This window comes from Festucalex cinctus, chromosome 3, assembly GCF_051991245.1.
Source record: "Festucalex cinctus isolate MCC-2025b chromosome 3, RoL_Fcin_1.0, whole genome shotgun sequence".
NCBI classification, from domain to species: Eukaryota; Metazoa; Chordata; class Actinopteri; order Syngnathiformes; family Syngnathidae; genus Festucalex; species Festucalex cinctus.
Window position 1 is genome coordinate 21953946 of NC_135413.1, and position 23373 is coordinate 21977318.

The 23373-nt window shown below is 40.2% G+C and overlaps 1 protein-coding gene across 1 annotated transcript; it reads left to right on the forward strand.

The window, feature by feature from the left end:
* Positions 1–349: 349 nt before the first annotated feature.
* LOC144016622 (uncharacterized) lies at positions 350–22836 on the forward strand. Its single transcript, XM_077517962.1, has 41 exons — positions 350–666; positions 744–858; positions 1387–1459; positions 1955–2055; positions 2121–2331; positions 2408–2536; positions 2631–2748; positions 2819–2957; positions 3598–3702; positions 3776–3845; positions 3919–4056; positions 4151–4315; positions 4560–4654; positions 5094–5220; positions 5296–5551; positions 5863–5912; positions 6029–6129; positions 6270–6421; positions 6501–6639; positions 6719–6826; positions 7770–7943; positions 8010–8249; positions 8350–8506; positions 8746–8874; positions 8998–9148; positions 9286–9329; positions 9407–9595; positions 9714–11180; positions 11979–17654; positions 17736–17974; positions 18567–18738; positions 18840–19084; positions 19192–19375; positions 19467–19680; positions 19752–19930; positions 20867–20936; positions 21076–21215; positions 21289–21320; positions 21398–21563; positions 21737–21860; positions 21952–22836. The coding sequence occupies exons 1-41, from the start codon at positions 350–352 to the stop codon at positions 22127–22129; spliced, it is 12879 nt and encodes a 4292-aa protein (XP_077374088.1). The 3' UTR covers positions 22130–22836.
* The last annotated feature ends 537 nt before the right edge of the window (positions 22837–23373 follow it).

Sequence of the window (23373 nt, forward strand, 5' to 3'; positions counted from 1 at the left end):
GGATTGCAAGAAAAAAAAGAAAAAAAAAATCCTACAATTCCAAATGAACTCTATGTTGTAACGCTAAAAAAAAAAAGAAAAAAGAAAAAAAAAGGACAGAGTAGAGTACTGCGAAATATTATGTTGTCCAGGCTGTAATTTATTTATTTATTGTTGTAAGCATTACAGGACCAAAAAAGATGTATTTTAGCTACTATAGAGTATTATTTAATTAATTATCGAATAATCTGCTGAATGTCAGCATCAGCCTAAAAAAAAAAATATAATAATAAAAAAAACTTAAAAAAGTCAGGGTTTTTTTTATGTCTCGTTTAAAGATGAAAACGTTTAAAAATAATAAAATAAAAAAATGACCTGTTTACTTTCCACAAGTCACATTATTTTCCACCCTGTTACAGAAGTGAGCGCATTCCACGACAACCAGTTTTGCAGCACATGGGGGAACTACCATTTCAGGACTTTCGACGGCGAATTCTACCAGCTTCGCTCCAGTTGCAACTATCTCCTTGCATCCAACTGTAAGGGCAGCGGCAACTATGAGGACTTTAATATCCAGCTGCAAAGGCATGAGACGGGCATGACCGCTCCTCTCAAGCGGGTCACGATGAGACTGGAGGGAGCGGTGGTGGAACTGTCCAACTCCTCCATCATCGTTAATGACGAGAGGTGAGCACGTGAGGACATTTGACACAATGCAAGTTTTATGGAGGTTAATTAACCTGCAATGATTTTTCTCCCTCTAGTGTGACGTTGCCTTTCAGTCAGGCAGGCCTCTCCATTGTGAGAACGTTCTCCTACGTTAGGTTTGAGGCGACGAGCGGCGTAGTTGTCATGTGGAATGAAGAGGACACTCTCTGGGTAAGTCCATTCACCAAATCAATGTTCCCCATTCAAATAAATAGAAATGTAATTAATTCGTTTAAAAAAAATAAATAGGGCCAAACTGATAGGGATTTTATAGAGGCTGATACTGATCATAATATGTCAGAATAAAATCTGAGAACATTGTTTAAAGGTAAACTTGAAGCTGCTAGAAAATTTTAATATAGCTTCACTTGACTCCTCATCACCCCTTGCGCCTTTGCCCAAATAAACACCGCTATTTCACTAACGTGCATGCCCAGCGGCACGCTAAAGATGAGATTTTGCTAGCATGACTTGTTCATGTTGGAATGTTGCTAAAAACGAAATGTTACCAGTTTGATGTTGTATTTTTGGACTGTACAATTAATTAAAACATAAGAGAGAGACCGCCAACTTACCTAATGAACCAGTGGGAACAGTTGCGGGTTATATTGCATTTCTGCTCAGAGTGTAAATTGAATTTTTATTTTTACATGCCATGGATTCTTACTTTTTTTTTTTTTTTTTTGGTGCAATTTCTAGGTTGAGTTAGATGCTACATACAAGAATCAGACTTGTGGTTTGTGCGGTGACTTCAATGGAGACCACACTGATGGTGAGTAAATATTGTTCTAGGGATATTTAGTACCACTTTTGTCAATGTAATAAAAGTATGAATATTCACTTTTGAGTACCAATACCACTAGTTCTTTTGTACATACATGTCCAATTAACACAATGACAGATAAATGGGAAACAATCTTTCAGTCTTTCTGACGCACATGATGATTCACCGGTGTCAAACTGCCACACTATAGCGCCAACTACTGGCGAGGAAGACTTACTTGATGTCAGATCATTTTTAACCTTACTTTACCTTACCGTACCGATACCTTGAAATATGGCCAGTATTGGCCCGATTACTTGTGCATTTGAGTAATTACCCAACAAAAATGACAATTTAAAACAGATTAAACAATTATAATTCCATTTGTAAGCGAGAATCGGCTATGTTATGACACTGAAATGATGTCAGTTTTTGAAAACACCCTGTGTCATGTTTAATATTTACAATTGACCAGATTCAAATTTACTAAACCCACTTTTCCAGAAACCCCCGAGGAATTAGACGAGGCCTGGAAAACCAACGGTCCAACTGACAACTGTGACGAAATCTTGCCCCCTTCCCCTCAAACCTGCTCCCTCAGTCAGGTATCTAATGGCCTCAAAAATGAACATTTGTCAAACACAAGTTAACATGTTGCTTTGCCCCGCAGAGAGCCGAATGTGAGAGTTTCGTGTCAGGGGCGTCTTTCCTCAGCTGTCACGACCGAATCAACAGTGACGCCTTTGTGGAAGCTTGCGTGCAGGACATGTGCTCCTGTAAAAGCAACTCCACATCCTGCTTGTGTTCAACCATGGCCGAGTACTCGCGCCAATGCGCTCACGCGGGCGGAGAGCCGCAGGAATGGAATGCACATTTGTGCGGTGAGGAAAACTTAATATTTGAGATGCTCATTCATCGGAATCACTCTTTTTCAACTTTCTGTTTGATGGTTAATAGCTAAAAAAATGTGCCCGTTAAACATGGAGTACAAAGAATGTGGGAGCCCCTGCATGGACACCTGCAGTGACCCACAGAGGAGTCAAGTGTGTGAGGAGCACTGCGTGGATGGATGCTTCTGTCCACCTGGTAGGGTTACATATGATACAGTGCTGCCTTCAAGTTGGAGATTTCAGAAACAAACTGGTTTGAATAATAATTTCCTAATGTATCTCCCACCAAGGGACCCTCTTGGATGATATTGGTGGTAGCGGCTGTTTGCCCGTGGACCAGTGCTCCTGTATGCACAATGGCAAGCCTTACAAACCTGGCGAATCCTACTCCAGGGCCTGTCAGAAATGGTGATGACTACACTTTATTCTTCTTCTTCTATGAGCCCGCTTTATGAAGCTGACTTCATTGTTTTGGCAGCACGTGTACTCAGGGCGAGTGGAGGTGTCATGACACCGACTGCCCTGGCGTCTGCTCTGTACTGGGTGGCTCGCACATCTCCACCTATGACGATAAGACATACACTTTCCATGGAGACTGTTCTTATGTTCTTACAAAGGTAAGGCTAAAGCTAAAGGCTAACTAGATTAACTCATTTGCTCCTAAAAACATATAAATACGTTCTATTTTAATTGTTTTAAGTGTCCCAAAGACGTATTCATACGTTTTTAATGGTTTATTTATTTATTTATTTATTTGCTACTAGAGCAGATAGAAGCCTTAGTTGCAGCCTCTGAACTGCAGAGAATGGTTGAGGCAATGGTAGTTATTACAAAAATGGCCAGCAGGCGGAAGCAGAGTATAAGAGATCAATCAGGGCCATGTTGCAAACGAGCTGTTTTCTCCACAGTTTAAAACAGATTTTTGAATAGTGATTTAACTTAGCTATATTCTAATGCTAATTGCTGCAAAACAGAAACAGATAGAAATGTACTTTTTTCCTAATGAAAGAAGAGACTCTAATCTTTCTTTTGGTAGGTTCCACGTTTTTATAGCAATAGAACACAATATTCTGTGGGCCTTGCAAAATCAATTAAAAGTATATGGAGTATATGCGTTAATATTTTTCCTGATAATGTTGCTCTAATTCCAAATTTTCCAAGCATTACGGCTTTAAACAATAGGTGGTTTTACTGTAGCTAATAAAATGACCCTTGCTATTTTCTTAAGAGTGGTACAATACATGTTTTCCTCTGTAGGAGATAAACGGGACCTTCATTGTCCTGGGTGACCTTGTCAAATGTGAAAAATCCGATAAATCAACTTGCCTGACTGCAGTCACTCTACTGCTGCCGAAATCATTGGTAAGGATAGTTTTGTTTACGCACGATAGAAGACATCATATTTCATCATATTTAATGCATTTTCCACATACAGATGATTGCTGTTGACTCGAATGGTCAAGTTTTAGTTAACAAACTCACCTCTCGTCTGCCTTTCTTCACGGGTGAGTGCGTTCTTTCTTTTTGTTTCTTGTCATGAAAAACACTTTTATTCAAATGTGTTTGTCTTCTCTACAGATGACGTAACAATCTTCAGCCCATCCACATTTTACATTGTCATCCACACTGTCTACGGGCTTCACCTTGAGATTCAGCTCACGCCCATCATGCAGGTTTATATCAAAGCCAGCCTTCCACATAAAGGCAAACTCCTCGGTAAGTTGTCATATCTGACCAAATCCTTTGTCTTGCCTGGCTACTCTGTTCTATCAGGTTGGTGATTATTCTCACTCTTTCCCTGTCTCTGAAGGTCTTTGTGGAGATTTTAACGATGTCGAATGCAATGACTTCAGAACCAGAAGTGGGATGATTGAGGGGACGGCTGCTGCATTTGCCAACTCATGGAAGACTAAAGGAGGCTGTCCAGATGTCAATAATACACTTGGTGACCCCTGTCTTCTGAGTGTAGACAAGGGTAAGTTTAAAAAAAATAATAATACAATATTATTGCAATATTTTATCAAAGATACAGTGATGATGCCAAAAATCAATATAGGGAATAGTGGAACTAATACATAAAAAATAAAAAATAATCTATTTCATAGGTCCGCCATTTTAAAACCCTCATTAACTGTATTTGTACATTGTTTTGAAACTAATGTAATGTTTTAATATTCTTCCACGTTCCCTTATACTGTATGTATTATGTACCTTTTTAGAGAAATACGCTCACCACTGGTGCTCCATGCTCATCGACACAAGAGGGGTGTTTTCCAAGTGTCATTCCGAGATAAACCCAGACGACTATCTCGCTGTAAGCATTTCTTCTATATACTTTTCTAAAATGGTTGAGTGATTTTGTCATTTTTGTTCATACATTAATTACGATAATAATAATCGTCATCATCACAATAATAATAATAATAAAAAAATAAAAGACTAAGGAAAAAAAATCTACATGTAAAAAGAAAATTCATTCATATATTTTATGAGTTATCTGGATCCACACTAATATTTGATAGGTCCTTCATTGGCCAGACAATTTCATACATTAAACAAAAATAATAATAATAATAATTTTGAAACATTATCCATTTGGCTGCTATTTTGCAGTGAGATTCATCATAATTCACTGCGAAATTACAGTATTGTATAACCAAATAAGATGAACTCCCTTGGTGGGTGTAATAGATAAAATGTTAAAATATAAAATATTCAACAAAACATTCATTTGATGTGTTCTCTTCCTACAGTCTTGTATATATGACACTTGTGCTGGTGAAAACAGTTTGGATTCTATATGTGCTATCATGTCCTCCTACGTTCACGCGTGCGCCGCCGCTGGCGTCTCCTTGGCGGGATGGCGGGATGTCGTATGTGGTGAGTTTCACCCGAGCAAAGTGCAATTTAATCATTTGGATTAAGCCTGACGGTAGTTGCATGTTCTTTCAACAGGGAAATACACATCAGCCTGCCCTTCGACTTTAGTGTTTGACTACCACATGACAAGCTGTGGTCGCACCTGCCGCTCCCTGGGTCAGCCGGACTTGACCTGCGATGCCGATTTGACACCTGTGGATGGCTGCGGCTGCGCTGAGGGCACTTACCTCAATGAGAGGGGCGAGTGTGTGCCAGCCTATCAGTGCTCCTGCCATGTAGGGGACGTGGTACTGCGGCCGAAGCAGGTCATCAGGGTCCATGGACAAATTTGGTGAGTACCATATAGTAGGCTCACCATGGGCGTTTTTAGCCCCTTTTGGGGGGTGCTTGAGCACCCCTAAATTGAATCCCAGCACCCCTAAAATTTAAAAGATTTTTTTGGTTTGTGCCTTTTAAACAAGCTAGAGAAAGTAACACGATTACAACACTTGCTGTGTGTTGTTCAGTAGGAGTTAAATGACACTTTTTTTTCTGGCTAGGAAACATTTCAGGTGGTCAGAGTGAGCACCACTATCCTCTGAATAGACTTTATATAGACTTTATATATTAATAGACTTTACCCATCTTTTGTTTGCATTTCAGCATCTGCCGTGGTGGGAAACTCAACTGTACAGGAAACCATCTGACTGAATGTATGCATTAGCGATCATGAGAATTGTGGATTATTATGGATGGATTTATTTATTTTTTAAACCAATGCTAATATGGTACACTTGTGTCCTTTCTAACAAATCTATTGACTATTCAGCATGCAGTGCTCCAATGACTTTCTTCAACTGCTCACATGCAAAGCCCGGTGACACAGGGTCAGAGTGCCAAAAGACTTGTCAGACACTGGACACCGAATGTGTAAGACTCAAACAATTATTCAGAACCGGTTTGTTCGAGATCAATTGTCATTTGAAAGCTAATAGTGTATACTGTCAGATTATTGTTAAATGTGACTATGTGCAGGTTTCCTAATTTAACATTGTGATATCGCCTGACAGGTTAGCACACATTGCGTGTCGGGCTGCGTATGTCCTGCTGGCCTGTTGTCTGACGGTAAAGGAGGTTGTATTGAGGAGACGCATTGTCCATGCACTTATAACGGACAATCCTACAAGCCTGGTGAGACTGTTAAAGTGGACTGCAACACCTGGTGAGCACTCTCTTATGTGTCCTTTTTCATTCGCGTTGTATCCAACTTGGCTTATGTGAACTTTATTACGTGATGAAAGCACTTGCAAGAGCCGACAATGGGAATGCACCAATCAGCATTGTGACGGAACCTGTACAATATATGGAGAAGGCCATTACATCACTTATGATGACAAGAAATTTACCTTTAATGGGGACTGTGGCTACGTCTTTTCTCAGGTATCACTTGCGTTCAATGTGTAATCGCCTTTTTATGCTCTACGTGACTATTTTGATATCTGACCTCAACATCATCTAGGATTACTGCGGGGACAACAAGGACGGCACCTTCCGGGTGTTGACTGAAAGTATTCCATGTGGACCAAGTGAAAGCATCTGCTCTACTGCGATCAAGCTCTACTTAGGGGTACATTGCTTTGTGATAAATTATTGCATGTAAAATATTGGACTTGGGTTCCATGTGTATGACTGGGGATGTATGATACCACTTTTTTTTCCAGACCAATTACCAGTATTACACTGCATTAATGTGAGCTAGTGATACAGTACCGTTTCGATTTATGGACAAATTCAGGTTACATTACCAACATAGTACTAAAACTCTTTTGCAACCTGAGGACCCCTTATTAGTATGAATAAGAGTGATAAACAATAATGGGTGAAAGATTTTTTTATTTTATTTTTTTATTTTTTATTTTTTTTTGGGGGGGGGGGGGGGGGCTAATTACATTTTTTCCCAATATTGTAATTACGACTAATATGCAATTCTTTTTGCAAGGTTATTTTCCCATGTAATTTTTAACAAAAGCAATAATTTAATATGTATTACAAGAAATGATATCAGATTTATTATAAATATGTTTTTGTGTTTTTCATTAGTATTGTGCTAAAAAATAAAGCAAATGAACCCTGAATTAATAAAGACAGTTTATTTATATTCTTCAAATTAATTGTTCACCTAAACACTCACACACTTGCAGTCTTTTAAGCGTTCACAACAACAAGTTCACAAAATTCTACCAAACAAGTGTGGTGTGAACATAAAACAGGAATTCATAAATCAGATTACAAAAATAATGCAAACACATCTGTGGCTTTAGCACCTTAACTTTTTATATTTCATGAAACTTGTCAACTTCACCTCTTAAGCACTGAACTTTATACACTACTATACTATAACAATAAATTAATAAAACGTGTATATAAATATAAGAATAAAGCCTACCAACTGACCAAAATGAAGCAGTTTTTCCCAAATTAGATCGTTTTGCGATTTGAAAATTGCATTTGATTCTACTATTTTGTGGTGTTGATTTAAATTCGATTAACTTTTTTCTTCTTTCTTTCAGAACAGTGAAATTGTCCTTAAAGATGGAACTGTAATAAAGAAAAACACCGGGTTAGAAATACCTTATAAAGTCCATACTATTGGATTATATCTTGTCATTGAGGCGCAGAATGGTCTTGTTCTCATCTGGAATAGGAAGACAACACTCATGATCAAACTGAGCTCCAAATTTAAGGTGAGGGAACCCGCATCAGTGATTGCTGTCGTCTCCATAAACTAACGGCATCTGGTTTGATCGCAGGGAAAGGTTTGTGGTCTGTGCGGCAATTATGACGGCAACGTCAAGAATGACTTTACCACCCGAAACAAGGAGGTGGTGGTAGATGCCTTTGAGTTCGGAAACAGCTGGAAAGTGTCACAGAGCTGTGCCAACACGAATGCGATAAAAAGTCCCTGCACGTTGTACTCGCACAGGCAGGCGTGGGCACTAAAACGCTGCAGCATCATCAACAGTGCGGTGTTTGGTGCCTGCCATTCAAAAGTAATCCATTACTATTGCACTTACTTTGTACATTCAATACAATACACTTGTGGGTTATAAATCAAACTCGATTCATTTTTACATTCATTAATCTTCAAAGGTGGATCCTCAGCACTATTATAATGCCTGCGTAAGAGATACATGTGCCTGTAATACTGGAGGAGATTGCGAGTGCTTCTGCTCGGGTGTTGCGGCCTATGCAGCTGCCTGTAATAAGGCCGGAGATTGTATAAAATGGAGAACTCCCTCTGTCTGTCGTAAGTGCTCATTTTAGGTTTTTGTGCTGAATAAATTTAAATCTAATACTTCATCCTCTTCACTGTTTTACAACTGAACTATGCTATGGGTTATTTGTTATAGATGAATACATATTCTATTCATTTTAAAGTAATAAAATGGTATACTGTATAAATAAATTTGCCTTTAACACGTTTACATTTGTAAAATATATCTTATATAATCTACATCTTAATACTAATTACTTGTCTTTAATCAGCTCTATTCTGTGATTACTACAATCCTGACGGTGAGTGTGAATGGCATTATGAACCTTGTGGAAAACCTTGTATGAAGACCTGCAGGAATCCCTCTGGAAAGTGCTATACTCGCATCCCAGCTTTAGAAGGTGCGTTGGTCATGATCAGCATCATTCAATAAAATGGATGCAGCTGTTTTAACTCCTAAAGGTTTAATTCCTAGTTTGGTCTATTATGCGCTTGTCATTGACAGTTACATTTTTGTCTTAAAGGCTGCTATCCAAGGTGTCCACCCACTCAACCATATTTGGAAGAGGTAACAATGAAGTGTGTATCGCTGGAGCAATGCGGGTGCTATGATGATGAAGGGAAGCATTATACAGAAGGAGAGACAATGCCTCAGACAGAAAACTGTCAGAAATGGTAGGATAGCTTCCATCAAAACATTAAAAAAAAAAACACTTTTATATATATATATATATATATATATATATATATATATATATATATATATATATATATATTTATTTATTTTTAATTTGATCTAAATTGCTCTTTAGCCACTGTTCTTCATCAAAGAGGCAGTGCAGCTACAGAGTTAAAGGTAAAAACGTTGTTTCATTAATTATTTAAGTTTTTCAAATAAATCTTACCATGCAAATGTTTTATTTCATTTTGCAGATTGTACTTGTTTATATAACGGAGAAATATACAATTATGGAGATATAGTATATGACACTCATGATGGAGATGGAACCTGTATAACTGCTATTTGTGGAGAACATGGAAATATTACGAGAGAAGTAAAGGCCTGCAGTTCCTCAACCACGCCGATGCCAACGACAACAGAATTTGTGTTTGTGACAACAGGTAATGTTCAACTATGGAAAACATTAATGATAAGCACGATGCATTCTAATGAGTATACATTATATTACCCTATGGAGCAAACACACCGATTGTTTTTTTTATATTTTGGCTATCATAGAAAGACCAACCCAGACTACCACCGAGGAACCCATCACAACAACCCTCCAACCCATATTTACAAACGAACCCACCACAGTCACATCAACAACAACCACAACAACTACTACTACTAATCCAATAGTTACAACTGGTCAACCATCTACACCAACTGAGTGTTTTGTTTGCCACTGGTCATCTTGGATCAACTATGATTACCCTGATCCTATCCCCAGTGGTGGGGATTATGAATCTATAGCAAATGTAGATGATGAAAGTCTGAATGACTGCAAACAACCACTTGAAATAGAATGCAAAGCAAAAGCATTTCCTGATGTACCTTTGGATCAGCTAGGTCAAAAAGTAACATGCAACCCAATAGATGGACTGATCTGTCATAACAATGAACAAGGCATACCTCCAATTTGTTATGACTATCAGATTAGAGTCAAATGTTGCACCAACCATTGTGTCACCCCAACCATAGCTACGACTACAACAGCCACAACAAATCCTGTTACAACGGAAAAGCCCACCACTACTGCAGCCGCAACCACAGAAAAGCCAACCATTACGGCCAAAACAACCACTCCACCCACAGAACAACCCACCACAATTATAATAGTAGAACCCACCACCATGACAACCACACAAACACCATCCATAACAACAATTACTCCAACAGTGGAAACCACATTTAGTACTGAACAGGCTCAAACCTCCATAAGGACAGAAAAACCCATCACGGTTACAGAAAACCCCACCACTACAGTTACACAAAAGGCCAGCACTGCTGTAACAACAGAAAAGCCCACAACTACAGCAGCCACAACTACAGAAAAGCCAACGACTATAGCCAAAACAACCATTCCTCCCACTGAAAATCCAACCACAATTACTGTCGAACCCACCACCATGACAACAACCACACAAAAGCCATCCATACCAACAACTACTCCAACAAAGGCAACCACATTTACTACTGAGCAAACTAAAACCACCAAAACCACAGAAAAACCCACCACAGTTACAGAAAAAGCCAGCACTATTGCTGCTGTAACAACAGAAAAGCCCACTACTGTGGCTATTACGACCATCAGAGTCACAGAAAAACCCACAACAGTTACAGAAAGACCAACAACCATTACAAAATCTCCAAGTACAGCAACAGAGATCCAAACTACAATTACGGTTACAGAAAAACCCAGCACAGCGTCAACAGAAAAGATGAGCACAGTTGTTCCAGCAACAGAAAAAGCCACAACTACCACCAAAAACCCCATAACAGTTACAGAAAGACCAAATACTGCAACTACAATAGTACAAAAACCCACAACCACGACTTCAGAAACTGCTGGCATCACCACCACTTCAGCCAAAGTTACAGAAAAAGTAACTGGAACAACTACACTACAACCTAGCTCCACAGCCAAAACCACAGAAAAACTTACAACACAAGCTACAGAGCCACCAAGAACAAGCACAGAAGGTCCCACCACAACTGCAATCACAGCTGTAAAACCAATTACCCCTGAAATTGTTACATATACAATTCTTCCAACCGCACCATCAACAGGACCCTTGGTAACAATTACTAAAGAGACCCAAACTACAATGACAGAAAAACCTACCACAGCAACCCTCCAACCCACAGCATTTACAGATGAACCCACCACCATCACAACAACTACACAAAAGCCATCCGTTCCAACAACTACTCCAACAAAGGCAACCACATTTCCTACTGAGCAGACTAAAACCACAGAAATACCCACCACAGTTACAGAAGAAGCGAGCACTACTGTTGCTGTAACAACAGAAAAACCCACTACTGTGGCTATTACGACCATCAAAGCCACAGAAGAACCCACCACATTTACAGAAAGACCAACAACTGTTACAGAATCTCCAACTACAGCAACAGAGATCCAAACCACAACAATTACAGTAACAGAAAACCCCAGCACAGCATCAACGGAAAAGATAAGCACAGTTGTTCCAACAACAGAAAAACCCACAACTACAATGAAAAACCCCACAACAGTTACAGAAAGACCAACTACTGCAACCACCATAGTACAAAAACCCACAACCACAGTTACCGAAACTGCTGGTATCACCACCACTACATCCAAAGTTACAGAAAAAGTAACTGGAACAACAACACAACAGCCTAGCCCCACAGCCAAAACCACAGAAAAAACAACCACAGAGTCGACAGAAAAGCCTACAACCATAACTACTGAAAAAGCACCCACAACGAAGCCACTAAGAACAACCACAGAAGGTCCCACCACAACTGCAGTCACAACTGTAAAACCATTTACCACAACAACCCCTGAAATTGTTACATATACAACTGTTCCAACTGCACCATCAACAGGACCCTTGGTAACAATTACTAAAGAGACCCAAACTACAATGACAGAAAAACCTACCACAGCAACCCTCCAACCCACAGCATTTACAGATGAACCCACCACCATTACAACAACTACACAAAAGCCATCCGTACCAACAACTACTCCAACAAAGGCAACCACATTTCCTACTGAGCAGACTAAAACCACAGAAATACCCACCACAGTTACAGAAGAAGCGAGCACTACTGTTGCTGTAACAACAGAAAAACCCACTACTGTGGCTATTACGACCATCAAAGCCACAGAAGAACCCACCACATTTACAGAAAGACCAACAACTGTTACAGAATCTCCAACTACAGCAACAGAGATCCAAACCACAACAATTACAGTTACAGAAAACCCCAGCACAGCATCAACGGAAAAGATAAGCACAGTTGTTCCAACAACAGAAAAACCCACAACCACAATGAAAAACCCCACAACAGTTACAGAAAAACCAACCACTGCAACCACCATAGTACAAAAACCCACAACCACAGTTAAAGAAACTGCTGGTATCACCACCACTACATCCAAAGTTACAGAAAAAGTAACTGGAACAACTACACAACAGCCTAGCCCCACAGCCAAAACCACAGAAAAAATGACCACAAAGTCTACAGAAAAGCCTACAACCATAACTACTGAAAAAGCACGCACAACGAAGCCACTAAGAACAACCACAGAAGGTCCCACCACAACTGCAGTCACAACTGTACAACCAATTACCACAACAACCCCTGAAATTGTTACATATACAACTGTTCCAACTGCACCATCAACAGGACCGTTGGTAACAATTACGAAAGAGACCCAAACTACAACAACGGAAAAACCCACCACAGCAACCCTCCAACCCACAACATTTACAGAAGAACCCACCACCATTACAAAAACTACACAAAAGCCATCCGTACCAACAACTACTCCAACAACATTGACAACAGAAAAGGCCCAAACCACCACAACCACAGAAAAAACACCATCAACACCATCTGACTGTTTTGTTTGTCACTGGTCCCACTGGATCAACAATCATTACCCTGACCTGGCCCCCAGTGGTGGAGATTATGAATCTATAGCAAACATAACTGATCCAAATCTGAGTGACTGTAAACCACCACTTGAAATAGAATGCAGAGCAGAAGCATTTCCCGATGTACCTTTGGATCAGCTAGATCAAAAAGTAACATGCAACCCAACAGATGGACTGATTTGCCATAACAACGAACAAGGCATACCTCCAATTTGTTATGACTATGAGATTAGAGTCAAATGTTGCATCAACAATTGTGTCACTCCAACCAAAGCTACGACTACAAGGGCCACAACAAATGCAGTTACAACAGAAAAGGCCACAACTACTGTAGTCACAACCACAGAACAGCCAACGACTACGGTCAAAACAACCATCCCACCCACAGAAAAGCCAACCACAGTTACAGTAGAACCCACCACCGTGACAACAACCACACAAAAGCCATCCATACCAACAACTACTCCAACAGAGGGAACCACATTGACTACTGAACAGGCTCAAACCACCACAATCACAGAAAAACCGACAACAGTCACAGAAGTACCAACAACATCAACCAAAGTTACAGAAAACCCCACCACCATAGTTACACAAAAGGACAGCACTGCTGTAACAACAGAAAAGCCCACAACTGTGGCTGCGACTACCATCAGAGCCACAAAACTACCCACCTCAGCTACAGAAAGACCAACAACCATTACAGAATTTCCAAGCACAGCACCAGAGATCCAAACCACAACAATTGCAGTTACAGAAAAGCCCAGCACAGCATCAACGGAAAAGATTAGCACAGTTGCCAAAACAACTGAACAACCGACCACGACCACAGAAAAACCCACATCAGAGGGTCCCACAACAATTGCAGCCACTTCAACTGAAAAACCAATTACTACAACCCCTGAAATAGTTCCATCATCATCTACACCCTTGGTTACATTTAGTAGTACAGAGCCACAAACTAGCACAACAGAAAGACCCACAACATCAACCCTCCAACCCACAACAATTACAGAGGAACCCACCACCATCACAACAACCACAGAAAAACCCACCACAGTAACTGAAAATCCGACCACCATATTTACACAAAAGGCCAGTACTACTGTCGCCGTAAGCACAGAAAAGCCCACTACTGTGGCTATTACCACCATCAGAGCCACTGAAAAACCCACCACAGTAACAGAAAGACCAACAACAGTATCTCCAAGCACAGCAACGGAAATCCAAACCACAACAATCACAGTCACAGTAAAACCAAGCACAGCGTCAACAGAAAAGATAAGTACCATTGCTCCAACCACAGAAAAACCCACAACTATCACGGTCACACCCACAACAGCTACAGAAAGACCAACTACTGCAACAACTATCGTACAAAAACCAACGACCACAGTTTCAGAAACTGTTGGTATTGCCACTACTACATCCAAAGTTACAGAAAAAGTAACTGGAACAATTACCCAACCTAGCTCCACTGCCAAAACCACAGAAAACCCAACCACAGAGGTTGAAAGACCCACCACAATAGTCACATCAAAGGCCAGTACTACTGTTGCCGTATCCACAGAAAAGCCCACTACTGTGGCTATTACAACCACGAGGGCCACAGAAGAACCCACCACAGTAACAGAAAGACCAACAACTGGAACAACTACAGAACAACCTAGCTCCACAGTCAAAACCACGGAAAAAACAACCACAGAGGCTGAAATCCCCACCACAATAGTTACACAAAAGGCCAGTACTACTGTTGCTGTAAGCACAGAAAAGCCCTCTACTGTGGCTATTACGACCGTCAGAGCCACAGAAGAAGCCACCACAATAACAGAAAGACCTACAACTGGTAAAACTACACAACAACCTAGCTCCACTGCCAAAACCACTGAAAAACCAACCACAGAGGCTACAGAAAAGCCTACCACCATAACAACTGAAAAAATACCCACTACGAAGCCATCAAGAACAACAGAAGGTTCCACAACAACTGTAGTCACTTCAACTGGAAAACCAATCACCACAACTCCTGAAATAGTTACAAATACAACGGTTACAACTGCATCATCATCTACACCTTTGGTTACATTTAGTAGTACAGAGTCACAAACTACAACAACAGAAAGACCCACAGCAGCAACTGTCCAACCCACAACAATTACAAAGGAACCTACTACCATCACAACAACCACAGAAAAACCCACCACAGTTACTGAAAAACCCACCACAATAGTCACATCAAAGGCCAGTACTACTGTTGCCGTATCCACAGAAAATCCCACTACTGTGGCTATTACAACCACGAGGGCCACAGAAGAACCCACCACAATAACAGAAAGACCAACAACTGGAACAACTACACAACAACCTAGCTCCACAGTCAAAACCACGGAAAAACGAACCACAGAGGCTGAAATCCCCACCACAATAGTTACACAACAGGCCAGTACTACTGTTGCTGTAAGCACAGAAAAGTCCTCTACTGTGGCTATTACGACCACCAGGGCCACAGAAGAACCCACCACAGTAACAGAAAGACCAACAACTGGAACAACTACACAACAACCTAGCTCCACAGTCAAAACCACGGAAAAACGAACCACAGAGGCTGAAATCCCCACCACAATAGTTACACAACAGGCCAGTACTCCTGTTGCTGTAAGCACAGAAAATTCCTCTACTGTGGCTATTACGACCACCAGGGCCACAGAAGAACCCACCACAGTAACAGAAAGACCAACAACTGGAACAACTACACAACAACCTAGCTCCACAGTCAAAACCACGGAAAAACGAACCACAGAGGCTGAAATCCCCACTACAATAGTTACACAAAAGGCCAGTACTACTGTTGCTGTTAGCACAGAAAAGCCCCCCACTGTGGCTATTACGACCGTCAGAGCCACAGAAGAACCCACCACAGTAACAGAAAGACCTACAACTGGTAAAACTACACAACAACCTAGCTCCACTGCCAAAACCACAGAAAGATCAACCACAGAGGCTACAGAAAAGCCTACCACCATAACAACTGAAAAGATACCCACTACGAAGCTACCAAGAACAACAGAAGGTTCCACAACAACTGAAGTCACTTCAACTGGAAAACCAATCACCACAACTCCTGAAATAGTTACAAATACAACGGTTACAACTGCAACATCATCTACACCTTTGGTTACATTTAGTAGTACAGAGTCACAAACTACAACAACAGAAAGACCCACAGCAGCAACTGTCCAACCCACAACAATTACAAAGGAACCCACTACCATCACAACAACCACAGAAAAACCCACCACAGTTACTGAAAAACCCACCACAATAGTCACATCAAAGGCCAGTACTACTGTTGCCGTATCCACAGAAAAGCCCACTACTGTGGCTATGACAACCACGAGGGCCACAGAAGAACCCACCACAGTAACAGAAAGACCAACAACTGGAACAACTCCACAACAACCGAGCTCCACAGCCAAAACCACGGAAAAACCAACCACAGAGGCTGAAATCCCCACCACAATAGTTACACAAAAGGCCAGTACTACTGTTGCTGTAAGCACAGAAAAGCCCTCTACTGTGGCTATTACGACCGTCAGAGCCACAGAAGAAGCCACCACAATAACAGAAAGACCTACAACTGGTAAAACTACACAACAACCTAGCTCCACTGCCAAAACCAGTGAAAAACCAACCACAGAGGCTACAGAAAAGCCTACTACCAAAACAACTGAAAAAGTACCCACAACAAAGCCACCAAGAACAACAACAGAAGGTCCCACAACAACTGCAGTCACATCAACTGGAAAACCAATCACCACAACCCCTGAAATAGTGACAAATGCAACTGTTACAACTGCATCACCATCATCTACACTCTTGGTTACATTTAGTAGTACAGAGTCACAAACTACTACAACAGAAAAACCCACAACAGCAACCCTTCAACCCACAACAATTACAGAGGAACCTACCACCATCATAACAACCACAGAAAAACCCACCACGGTTTCTGAAAAACCCACCACCGTAGTCACACAAAAGGCCAGTACTACTATTGCCGTAACCTCAGAAAAGCCCTCTACTGTGGCTATTACGACCATCAGAGTCACAGAAGAACCCACCACAGTAACAGAAAGACCAACAACTGGAACAACTACACAACAACCTAGCTCCACTGCCAAAACCACAGAAAAATCGACCACAGAGGCTACAGAGAAGCCTACCACCAAAACAACTGAAAACGTACCCACAACGAAGCCACCAAGAACAACAACAGAAGGTCCCACAACAATTGCAGTCACAACTGGAAAACCGATTACCACAACCCATGAAGTTGTCACATATACAACTGTTTCAACTGCTCCATCAACGGGACCCTTGGTTACCTCGACTAAAACCACCACACCCACAAAACCTACCACCATGTCAACAGAAAAACCTTCAACAACTTTGTCAACAACACAGACAACAGGCAGAACCACTGAATGCTTCTGCAAATACCTTGATCAGGTGTTTGGTCCTGGTAAGTAGTAGTAATGATTATTTCTATAAATATATTTTACCTGTTTCACATCTGATAACGATGATGTTTGATTGTTTTTAGGTACCATCATTTACAATAAGACCGATGAAGCAGGTTGGTGTTTCATTGCATATTGCAATCAGACTTGCAATATTGAGAAGTTTGCAGGACCGTGTCAGCCAACCACTCCACCAAGTCCTACCACCACCTTAACAACAACTGCCATAACGACAGAAGTTGTCACAACAACCGCCAGTACCACAAGGGTAACCACTGAAGCGCCTCCCAAAGACTGTGATTTCCTCATCCCACCAAGAAAGGTACCTGACCTCTATAAGCATTGGTATTTGGAATAACTATTGGCTATTGCTCATGAAAGCGGTAAGAATCATGTGGCAGTATTTCATCAAATCAAGAAATTCACTTCCAAAAGGATCTCCCAAAAAGTTAAACTGAATTTTGTGATGTCAATGATTTCAACGTTTAAAGACATTTACAAACAAAAAGCAAAGTAAAGAAATAAAACATAACTTACTAAAATTATTAAAATAGCTTCCAGTGCAGAAAAAGATTTTTTTGGGGAAAAAAAAAATGCCGGCAGCTTATTTTATTTGTGTGCAACATAACAGATAAATGCTGCTTCACCATGTTTACATTGAACTCTCTCCACTAATTGGTCCGAGTTTGCAGATCTTAGAGCCCTACTGGGTTAATGTTCAATTAGCATTTCTTTCATGTTTTCAGGACCTAAACCAGTCAGTGATTTACAGTCTAGTAGCAGAACGTTGAAGTCTATTCTACAGCTAAAAAAGTCTGAATAAGACTCACATCTGAGAAGAACTGAAAAAAACAATGCTTAGATTGCCAGAGTAAATGTGTCTTGCGTACTAATGTGTCATTTGTCCTTTCCAGCATGGCGAGAGTTGGATTTCAAGCAACTGTACCTTTTCAATGTGTGACGATGGAAAAGTCCTGACAGAACATAAGCCATGCGACCCAATAACCATTCCCGTGTGTGAAAATGGCCAACCACCAGTGAGGGTTTATGATGACGACGGTTGCTGTTTCCATTACGAATGCACATGTGAGTTCAACTGGAAGTATTTCAGGGATTCCACATACAAAAAAAGAGAAACTAAAATCACTAATATAGTCCTGTGCAAATTGATTTCTTTCACTTTGTAGGTATTTGCAGCGGCTGGGGAGATCCACACTATATCACATTTGACGGTCAATACTACAGCTTTCAGAAAAACTGCACCTATGTCCTGGTTAAAGAGATTATTCCTCGACACAATTTTACCGTCCTTATTGACAACGAAAACTGTGACGCCACTGGCGATGTAACCTGCGCTAACAGCTTGATTGTGTATTACAAAAGCAACGAGGTCATTCTCACACAGGAGAGAGGCACAACTACAGTCAACACGGTACATTTTTATTTGTATTTATTTAATATTTTGTTGATCTTTGTTTAAATGAAAGAATAGTTTAAACAAAAAGCAGGATAGTTATATCTCAAATCTTATGTGTTCAGGTGTACGTCAATGGCAAGAAAGTAATTCCAACGTACTCCAACGACGACTTCATCATCACCAGCACTGCAATCGAGTTGCTCCTGAGAATCCCGGCAATCCAAGCTGTGGTGATGTTCAAGGGCCTTTTATTCAGCGTTGATTTGCCGTTTTCCCTTTTCCACAACAACACAGAGGGACAGTGCGGTGAGCTACTCGTGTATTTGCTCTCTGAGTAACAACATGAAACTATTCTCCATGTTACGGTGCAATCGCAACAGTTTTCTGATTTCACCAGGTACATGTGACAACAATAGAAAGAATGACTGCAGATTACCCAACGGGCAGATTCACTCGTCTTGCGCCGAAATGGCTCATGAGTGGCATGTACCAGATAAGAACAAACCATACTGCGACAAGCCGCCTACGCCACCGACACCAACACCAACACCAAATCCAACAACAACTCAACCTACTTGTAAACCGGAAATTTGTGAAATCATAATGAGCGGGTAAATAAGCATAATATATGCTTCCCTGTGGCCCATGAGTAATTGTCTTCATGGCTGTGTTTTGTGCACAGTGTTTTCGGGGAATGCCACAGAGCCGTCGCACCAGATGACTATTACGACGCCTGTATATTTGACGTTTGCCACATGCCAAACTCCAGAGTGGGTTGCTCCAGTTTGGAGGCGTACGCCGCCATGTGTGCTGCGGCGTCCATCTGTATCGACTGGAGGAATGCGACACAGGGGCAGTGCGGTAAGAGCAATTTGGTTTTAGTGGAAATTTAACTAACTTGCTGTATAGTAGACATGGTTGACCCACACCTCACAGTAAGGCATTATTAGAACCATGGATTTTCTCCCCTGTCAAACAGCGTAAAACTAAATAATGATAATAATGACCAATTAAAGCAAGTAAAAATTAAATATTTGAAAATGAAATATTTAATTAAAAAAATCTTCATTTTGTATGTGTGCCCAATAAATAGGAATGTAACGAAACTGGCAATATCGCAATATTAAAATTGTCATCATGGCTCGATATTAAAAGAAGCACATCTAAAAAAGGCGAAGTTGTATTTTATTTGTGTAATTCTAGCACCCTCTGGTGCTCTGGTGGTTAATTAATTAGTGCAGTTCAGTATAAAGTAGGAATATTTTGGCCACTGGAGTTTATCACTCCCATAAATCATACCAGCAATTGTGCTCCCCCCCACAATATCAGCTTTAAAAAAAAAATATATATATATATATATATATATATATATATATATATATATATATATATATATATATATATATATATATATATATATATTGCGCTCCTCCGCATATTGACCCCTTCATCTGACGATTAAGCGAGGACTTTAAAAATTAGAAGGACCAAAACATGCCATATGAAAATTAAACTGCACTAAAAAAAAACTAACCACAAGAGGGTGCTAGAACTGCACAAATGGAAATCAACTTGACATTTTGAACAGCTTTTATTATCATGACATGACGACGGTGATATTCTGGCAGTTTGAATGTCGCGATGTCACGAAATTGCCGTTATAGTTACAACCCTATTGTGAGGTTCAGATCGTGATATTTATCGTATCTTGACGTTTGAATATCTTTACACCCGTCGCCTACCTATAAAGGGGATATTCATTTATTTTGATGCATCAATACATTTCTCTAATTGTAGAATATCACTGTCCTGCACATAAGGTCTACAAACCTTGTGGGCCGATTGTGGAACCAACTTGCAATGCAAGGTAAGGACTCTCGTTTCACTCGCTCCATATGTATTTATATGTTCACATGATTGTGCAGTTCTGTATTGCAATCCACACACACGCTACCATTTGTTTTAATGTCATAGTATTTTCCTGCCATCCCTTTTCGTCATTATAGATACAACAACAAATATACACTGCAATGCCAGGGAGAAAACTATTACCAGAGGTCTGACTGTAATACATTTGTGGAGGGATGTTTCTGTCCACCTGGCACCATCTTGTTCAGTTCAACCTCCGACATCTGTGTCTTTGCCTGTAAGAGCCGCTGACAATCAACTATCATGTGATGAAATTAATCTAAAGCCTTAAAGAATGTTTCCTGTCAAAGGTTGCACTGGGCCTGATGGCGAACCGAAAGAGGTACCTGTGGTGTCGTTTTCCTGGTTCAGGTTAGTTCATATATTGGTCGTGGTTGACATGTGCTTTACTACCTAAAGATTGGCGACACCTGGGTGAGTGGCTGCCAGCATTGTGTCTGCGATGCGGATACGCTGAGTGTGCAGTGTGTACCTCGCGTGTGTCCCACTCCAGCAGCGATAACCTGCAAGGAAGGCGAGGTGTTGGTGAACCAAACAGTGGACTGCTGCCAGACTCTGACATGTGGTGAGTTGGAGAAGAAATGGGTTATAAAATAATTACAATAATGAGGCTCCCTACTTATATTTCCGAGGATGAGTTTGATGGCATTTTCCGATATAGACGTCCTCCCATCCAGGAAGATATTGTGTGGTTAATTTTCTGATACATACAAATGTGCAATCTGTTGTTTTTCCCAGTTCCTCTTCCTTCCAAATGTAAAATAAACACAAACACCACCTACTTGCACGTGAATAATTGCACTTCAGCTGTGCCGGTGGAAATGTCAACCTGCGAGGGATCCTGCGGAGCGTCGACATCAATGTGAGATTTCTCATTAAGATCAATAGTACTTTTTTCACGAATGTGTGATTAGCAGTAGTAATTATTTGTGGATCTATATCAATCTGCTCAGGTACTCCGCGGAGAGCAACAGCCTGATGCACTCTTGCTCATGTTGTCAAGAAACGGCCACCAAAAAGAAGGAAGTGGAGATGATTTGTGCTGATGGCAGCAAGATGAAACACTCCTACATATCAATTGAAAAGTGTGACTGTCAACTCACACATTGTACACAAAACACAGGCCATTAAATCGGACATTTTTGAAGGCTGTATTATGTGTGAGGAATCCAGTCACCATTCACATCAAATCATTCATTCTGCCTCAGAAACAATTAGAGAATCAAAGCTCACAATATGTGTAATGATGACCACTTGTATAAGGTCTAAGCAATACAAAATGTTTATTCTACATTTAAATGGAAATGGCTCAGAAACATTTGAGCCTAATAAATAATAATTAACTATGTCTTCATATCTTATTTGAAAATATTTTTAGCTGTTTAGCAATTAGACCAAGATACCTTCATGCAGGTCAAGCAAATATTGGAGCCTTGATTACTCTTTTGGTTTTTATTGGTAAATTGTTTGATTTGAATCCACTTCAGTCTTGATCTGGTTGTTTTTAGCGTTGGCGGTGTTTCTGTACCTGCATACTGTAAATCTTGGTATTTAAAATGGGACAAGTGCAGTCAGATAACTGACTGCACATTGTGCAATGCGTTTTGTTGAGCATTGAGAAGAGGAATGTGTTTGTAGTAACACATTAAGATACCTTGTTTTACAATAAATGGAATGCATTGACACTTTTGAATTTCCCAAAATGCTAAATAAGTTGATGGCATAATGTACATTGCTTCTCTATCATTCACTCTGGTTTATTGCAGAACAAGAACTGATGTTCTTTAACTTGGCATTCTTAAAAACTCTTAATTACAATAAAGCATTTTCCTATTGCAGCTCTTCATGTCTTTTTTATATTGTGCAATGTCAAATATTCTGCCAGCACACATACAGTATACAATTTACATTTCACATTTATAGTGGTAAATGTTACAAAATGTGATATTGAATTGACTACCCTCAAGATATTTATTTAAAATGGATGGGTAATACTAATTATTGTACAATTTTTACTATCATTATGCAGGATGTTTACTATCATTATGCTGGAGCCTATCCCAGCTGGTTTCTGGCAGTAGGTGGGGGACACCCTGAACTGTTTGCCAGCCAATCGCAGTCTACTTTTCCATGTCTATGAAAATTGTAAATAGGCTATTATAATTTCAAATAACCATGAAGGTGCAATATGTATTTATAGTGGGATTATTTATGCTTACCACATTTTAACAATATGTAAACACAAATTGTCTGAAAGGGAAAATCGATATTCACTTGTTTTATTGTGAAATAAATTCCTATCGTAAATAATAACAACAACAATAATTTAAAAACAAGAAAAAATGCCCAATTGACTTCAGGAATTTGAGGGAAAA